The sequence below is a fragment of the Solanum lycopersicum genome, chromosome 9, assembly GCF_036512215.1.
Source record: "Solanum lycopersicum chromosome 9, SLM_r2.1".
Taxonomy (NCBI): Eukaryota; Viridiplantae; Streptophyta; class Magnoliopsida; order Solanales; family Solanaceae; genus Solanum; species Solanum lycopersicum.
The window spans coordinates 5949878-5957257 of NC_090808.1; the positions used below are offsets into that span (position 1 = coordinate 5949878).

Here is a 7380-nt window from a genome sequence, read left to right on the forward strand (position 1 = left end):
AACTATTTCACACAATATATCTTTGATCTCCCTTCACTTTTATAACCTCAGACAAAATAAACATACCCTGATCTTACCAATAAGAGACAATTACTATCTTCTAATCTATAATCAACATTCAAATGTTATCAACACCACTATGGCAAAGTAGGGAGGGTCACTAAAGGAATAAAGTATTAGGATCTAAAATAAGGGAGATTAGTGTAATAGGCACGAGTATTTTATGTACTTAAAGCATAAAACATACACAAAGAGGCATTATAAGCAAAAAATATGTTACAACTATATGAGTGAACGTAGGTAGGGTCTAGAATAACAAAATCATATATAGGCACAAGTTTTGTTTAAGAAATATGTTCTAACACACTTAACGTATTGAGATTTTACTAGTCATCATGTAAATCAGACTCAGCATATTAAGAAATCGTTGACACATGCATCAAGAGTTGTATATCATAGTGATACAAGTCATAAATTCATAGAGATTAATGATGATCGTTGTTCGGAAGTTATTCCTTCATATTCCTCCAAGTTCACATTTTCCAGAATCAATGGAGGATAAACTTTACTAAAAATGCAACACCATTTATCTCTAAATCTTTGAATCAACTCTTAAGAACACCACATAAGACATATTATACTTAGCCTCCTCTACACCTAAATACTCCAACATATTAAATGGTAATATATAACACTTTAATAGCCCTATAATATCATGTAATTAACCACACATTACATTGTGTTCATTTCTATCTTCCTAACGCTTATAGATATCTTATATATAATGACCTAGTCAATATTAATCATCTAACCTATTAATCAAATACATATGATATTTGAACCATCACCAATAATGAAAATTCATAGACTTAAATTCTTACATGTGTTATTTCAAGCCTACTACATCAATTTCATAAGCTAAGCATCACCAACCCCAAACTATTCTTTATTTACATTGAAAAAAATCTGAATTTTCTATGTCATTAAATTAACAAAAGATGAAATTTTGATGTTGTCATTACATTTTGAGTAACCAAATTATGACCAGTCAGACTCGAGATAAATATGCTTTGACTTAACATTCTTGGTGTGAGTTATATTCAAAATGGGAAAAAATATGTATTATAAAGCTAAGAGGTGTGATCTTATGATTTCAATGAAGATAATAAAAATCATGGAAGATTAGTGGATTCAAATCCTTGTAGAGATGAAAAAACACTAGTCATACTTTAATATCTGCATTATAACACAAAGTTTATGTATTATATTTAATAAGTTGGATAATGCATTTCTATAACATTTTTCAACTTCTTATTAAAATACTATTGATATAGAGCATTCAATTCAAAGAGGAAAAATAAATTATTTTCACACATTTTCTTAAATATTAAAATGCAATGTAAAAATAGGGATAAAAACCTTCACTTTGTAACCAAATACACACCTATCTTGTTCTTCTTCTTACAATTTAATTTACTGCACCTAAAAACTCATTTTAATAGGAGAAAAAGGAAGTGAAGTAATATCCTCATAAAAATGTAAAAACTTATTTTTCCAACTACAACAAGTTAAGAAATAAATATTTTCCATTTCATTAGAATTTTTTTTATTGTTGTCTAAATGAATATAAATATTAGGTTACTATGATTTTATATTTTTTGTCTATATTATCATCTAAAAAAGTGCATGAGATTATTCTATTTTGATTGATAAAACAACATTAAGTAGAAGTTAAATTACTTTATGTTTTCCTGTTAGTTAAAGTGATTTTGAAAGATAAAAACAAGAAAAAAGTTTTTATTAAAAAATAAAAAAATTATCAGGTAAAAACGTGTTTAAAAAATATATGTTCACTAGAAAAGAACATGTTTGACCCACTTAAGTTATACGAGAGGCATTTTGGGATCAAGCTAGTGACGATCCAACCCTCTTGTGATATTGTATTCTTTAGGCGTAGAACCACATGTTATTAGGGCGTAAGGTATGCTTATTTATATATCCGACATTTATATTATGTTTTGTCTATTGAAATCTCTTATCTTAAGTCGATGTGTCACATATGATGGAAGTTGTGTTAATAACTTTTGATAATGACAAATACTTTTGATGTCATCAATTATGAACCAGGTTCATTTATGATAAAACTAGGTTCATTGATAATGACAAATACTTTTGATGTTGACTCACTTATGAACCAGGTTCATTTATTAAATCAGTTGTCGTTTAATTCAAAAGAGGCGAAGGATAAATATTAAGGCACATCTGTATTTATGGAAAAAATAAATGAATATAATAGTTATTTCCATAAATAAATAAGACAAAACCATTTCTGAAAAGGTTGCCTACTTTATATGAAGACAAAACCTTTTTAGAAAAGGTTGCGTATAAACATCAAAAGAGGGTAGTTCTTCATATCAAAGAAGGATACAGAAATCAGAATCATTATCAACATCAAAGAGAGGAAATAATTCTTGTTCAAAATTCTATATAAACAGAGATTTCAAGACAAAGAGGGTAGTTCTTTGCAATCGAAGAATGTGTGAGGTGAGACGAAGAGAGAGGCAACAAAGAGTGTTTTTGTGAGTTCTGTGTGTTTTGTTAACTTGTGAGCTTTGTTCTTAGTAAGATCTTAAGCTTGTGTGATGTTTGGCTTCTTGTGGAGAGAGTAGATTAGTGAGTAAGTTTGCAAGAAGTGGGTTTGACTTTTTGTAAATTTAGAAAATTCGATTAGAGTTAATAGAAAATTGTAATTGAGTAAGAAAAAGTAATAAAACAAAGTTGAGTCTTTCCTTCTTGAGATAGGAAGGTTTTAGTTAAAGTATATTGTTTTAATTAACTCTTTTCTTAGGCAAACAATCAAGAACCTGGTTCTTGATTTAGGGGTAAGGTTTCTTCAATTGGTATCAGAGCAGGATCTTTTCACTAAAAGATTAACATCTTGAAAAGTAAATAGCAGCACCACCTATCCCCCAAGAAGGAGCTTCTCAAACTCGACCCCCACTGTTCAATGGAAAATACTATGGATGGTGGAAGAATCGCATGATGGATCATCTAATAGGAGAAAATCCTGATCTCTGGAGTGTAGTCTTAGATGGTCCTACTATTCCTATGAAAAAGGGGCCTGCTGGAGAAACAATGGTACCAAAAGAGAGAAAGAAATGGGATGCCGGAGATAAATTGGCAATTCAAAATAATGCAAAAATCTAAGAAAAATCTAATTTGTGGCATAGGACCAGACGAATACAATAGGATCTCTTCCTGTCCAGATGCCAAGTCAATCTGGGAAACCTTGCAGACTGCACATGAAGGAACAACTCAGGTTAAGAAATCAAAGATTGACAATTTGAATAGACAATACGAACTATTCAGAATGATGGAAGGAGAAACTACTCAAGATATGCACACTAGATTCACTGCTAAAGTAAAGTTGAAGCAATTACTGAAGCACGTGACTTAGATAAGCTTGCTATGGATGAGCTCATTGGAAACCTCATAACTTACGAGCTGAAGAGAAATCAAGAAAGAGAGATTGGTAGCAAAAGGAAAGAAAAGAATCTTGCTCTAAAAACTACCATTTCTGAAGATTTTGAGGATCAAAACATCGCACTCATGGCCAAAAGATTATCCCAATTGTTAAAAAAGGGACTAACATTTAAAAAAAGGAGTTCACATAAGAATGTTGAAAATTCAAGAGAACAATTGTGTCATAAATCTGGTAGTCCAGACCACTTTATAAAATTCTGTCCATTATGGGCCTTAGAATACAAGAAAAACAACCCAGGAAAGGCAAAAGAAGACAGATATATTCCCAATAACCGGAGAATGACAAATCAAGAGGCCGACATATCCATGAAAAAGGCACTCGCTGCAATGGGAAAGAGAGCTAAAGTCACTTTTGGAAAGTGTAATTAAGGCATATGAGTCAACCTGACATGAAAAAGAACTGCTAATGGGAGATTACACATCTATAAGAGAAAAAAACATTACTCTAGAATAATAAAATTGTTCCCTGCTTAATAAACAAGTAGAATTAGAAAAAGATTTAAACTCTAGCTTCTTAAAAAATCAAGCCTTACAAAAGAAACTGAACATGACTGAACAAGAAGCAGAGAACAGTATGAGGTGGAACAGGTCCTCCATAATTCTCGATAGTCTTCATAAAAGTCAATCTAGTTCAAGACATGGAATAGGTTTTTCTGAAACAAAAAATCCTAACATAGACTGTTTATGCTCTCACTGTGGGTTAACAGGACATAAGAGTCATGCATGTGACAAAAAACAAATTGCTCATCAGAAAAAAATTTCCTTTCTAAGAAAGAGTCAAAAGAAAACTGATCCTGAACCTGGTTCTACACCTAAAGTTCTTCCCAGATGGGCTAGAAAAATTCTCATACATCCCTTTAATCACAAACAGGCACTTAAGTGGATTTGGGTACCAAAACTAACTCGATCTGAATAAAAATGCAGGCTTCAGTGAGAGAAAAAGGAAAGCACTGGTACTTGGATAGCGCTTGCTCAAGACATATGACAGGAAATCAAGATAACTTTCTCTCACTGAAACGAGTTAAGGGTGGAAAAGTAGCCTTTGGAAACGGAAAAACCGGGGAAATACAAGGAATTGGAAAGGTAGGAATCAATCTTAAACAAGCCATCGATGATGTATACTACGTAAATGGGCTTCAACATAACTTACTAAGCATATCTCATATGTGCGACAAAGGGAACAAGGTAGTATTCACTGCAGGTGAATGTAGAGTTATAAACTCAACAACTGAGGAACTGGTACTTCTGGGAAAGAGACACAAGAATGTATACACAACTGAAATAATAAGTTCAGAAAATTCACTTACTTGCCTCAATGCTCTCACTGAAAACTCTGCCCGTTGGCACAAAAGGCTAGGACATATTAGCCTCTCTATAATTAATAAACTAATATCAAAAGATCTGGTTAGAGGATTGCCGAACAAAAATCTGCAAAGTGAACAGTTTTGTAGTGCATGTGTCAAGGGAAACAGTCCAAATCATCTTTTAAACCAAAGGGAATGATTAGCACCACAAAACCTCTAGAGATGCTTCACATAGACTTATCTGGACCAATGCGTGTGATAAGTAGAGGAGGCAAAAGATACATTCTTTTAATAGTTGAGGACTACTCAAGGTTTACTTGGACTATGTTTTTGGCAACAAAAGATGAAACTTATGAAGTATTTGAAATATTTATCATATTAGTTCAGAAGAAGCTCAATACAAAAGTCATCAACATAAGATCAGATCATGGTTCAGAGTTTGAAAACTCAAAATTCTTGAATTTTTGCAGTACAAATGGAATTGATCACAATTTTTCTGCACCAAGAACTCCGCAACAAAATGGTGTAGTTGAGAGTAAAAAAAAGAACTCTTGAAGATGTCGCTAGAACCATGCTAGTAGCAAGCAAACTACCACAATTTTATTGGGCAGAGGCCATAAACACTGCTTGTTATTAAACAGGTGCACAATAAGGACTTTTTTTTTAATAAAACCCCTTATGAACTACTTAAGGGAAGAAAGCCTAGCTTAGCACATCTTCGGCCATTTGGATGCATATGTTACATGCACAATAATGGAAAGGATAATTTGGGAAAATTTGATGCCAAGAGTGATGAAGGAATATTCTTAGGATATTCAACAGAAAGCAAAGCATATAAAGTACTCAACAAAAGAACAAATCGAGTGGAAGATATCATGCATATTATTTTTGATGAAGGCATAGCAGAAGAATTGAATAATCCTGTTGAACATCCTCCAAAACCACTGGAAGATTTACAATCAGATGAGGATAATACCACAAATAAGTCAAATCCTCAAGAAATTGAAAATACACCAACAAAGACAGAAATAGAAACATCAGATATTCCAACATCTGAATCAACTCAAAATCCTCAGGTTCATGGATGGAAACATCAAAGTTCTCATCCCATTCAAAACATCCTCACACCATTGGAATAAGGGATTCATACCAGATCTAGAGTACGAAATATGTGTGCCTTCTCAGCTTATCTATCTCAAATTGTTCCCAAAAATATTAAAGAAGCCTTGGGAGATCAAGACTGGATTATTGCTATGCAAGAAGAATTGAGTCAGTTTGAAAGAAGCAAAGTCTGGAACCTGGTTCCCAGACCACATGATCAAACTGTCATAGGTACTCGATGGGTTTTCAGACACAAATTAGATGACCAAGGTCAGATCACTAGGAACAAAGCTCGACTAGTGGTTCAAGGTTACAACCAAGAAGAAGGAATCGACTATGATGAAACTTTTGCACCAGTGGCAAGGAAGCTATAAGAATGTTAATTGCTTTTGCATCCCATATGGAATTCAAACTCTATCAGATGGATGTAAAAAGTGCATTTTTGAATGGTTTTCTACAAGAAAAAGTGTTTGTGAAACAACCCCCTGGTTTTGAGGACCCAGACAAACCTGAACATGTCTACAAGTTAGAAAAAGCATTGTACGGACTAAAGCAAGTTCCAAAAGCATGGTATGATCATCTATCCACATTTCTTCTAACACATGGTTAATCCCGTGGAAAAATAGACAACACTCTCTTTCTTAAAAAACAAGGTTCATATATGCTCATTGTACAAATTTATGTCGACGACATCATATTTGGTGGAACTGACCCCTCACTTGGAATTGAGTTCGCTTAACTCATAAATAGTGAATTTGAGATGAGTATGATGGGATAACTAACTTTCTTCCTAGGTCTTCAAATTGATCAATCTCCTACAGGAACATCCATTCATCAACAGAAGTATATTCATGAACTATTGAAAAAATTTGACATGAATGAAGCAAAGATAATTGACACTCCCATTGGCACTACAACAAAGTTAGACAAAGATGAAGCAGGTTCTCCAGTCAATGATACAAAATACAGAGGTATGATTGGATTACTCTTGTACCTAAATGCAAGCAGACCCGGCATTACGTTTAGCGTTGGACTTTGTGAACGATTTCAATCATGTACTAGAGAATTTCATCTAAAAGCAGTAAAGAGAATACTTAGGTATCTCAAAGGTTCTGTGAACCTGGTGCTATGGTACCCATCAAGAGACTCATTTGATTTAATAGGATTTGTTGATGCTGACTATGCTGGATACTTAGTTGACCTAAAAAGTACATCTGGAATGGATAACTTTCTAGGACCATGTCTTGTCTCATGGGCCACTAGAAAACAAAATTCAGTTGCCCTTTCTACAGCAGAGGCAGAATATGTAGCAGCTGCATCTTGTTGTGCACAATTATTATGGATAAAGCAACAGTTAGAAGACTTTGGGATTAAGACAGGCTGCATTCCTATTATGTGTGATAAAATTAGTGCTATTAATATGGCAAATAAC

At 33.4% G+C, this 7380-nt stretch overlaps 1 protein-coding gene across 1 annotated transcript; it reads left to right on the forward strand.

The window, feature by feature from the left end:
- The first annotated feature begins 3042 nt into the window (after positions 1–3042).
- Positions 3043–5986, forward strand: LOC101245091 (uncharacterized). Its single transcript, XM_010327839.1, has 4 exons — positions 3043–3180; positions 3296–3421; positions 4468–4626; positions 5489–5986. The coding sequence occupies exons 1-4, from the start codon at positions 3043–3045 to the stop codon at positions 5984–5986; spliced, it is 921 nt and encodes a 306-aa protein (XP_010326141.1).
- Positions 5987–7380: the final 1394 nt, after the last annotated feature.

Coding starts and splice junctions, on each gene's coding strand:
- LOC101245091 (XM_010327839.1), top strand. CDS start 3,043: ATGGATCATCTAATAGGAGAAAATCCTGATCTCTGGAGTGTAGTCTTA. Junction 3,181..3,295: donor GGGATGCCGGAGATAAATTG/GCAATTCAAAAT, acceptor GAAACCTTGCAG/ACTGCACATGAAGGAACAAC. Junction 3,422..4,467: donor ACACTAGATTCACTGCTAAA/GTAAAGTTGAAG, acceptor ATAAAAATGCAG/GCTTCAGTGAGAGAAAAAGG.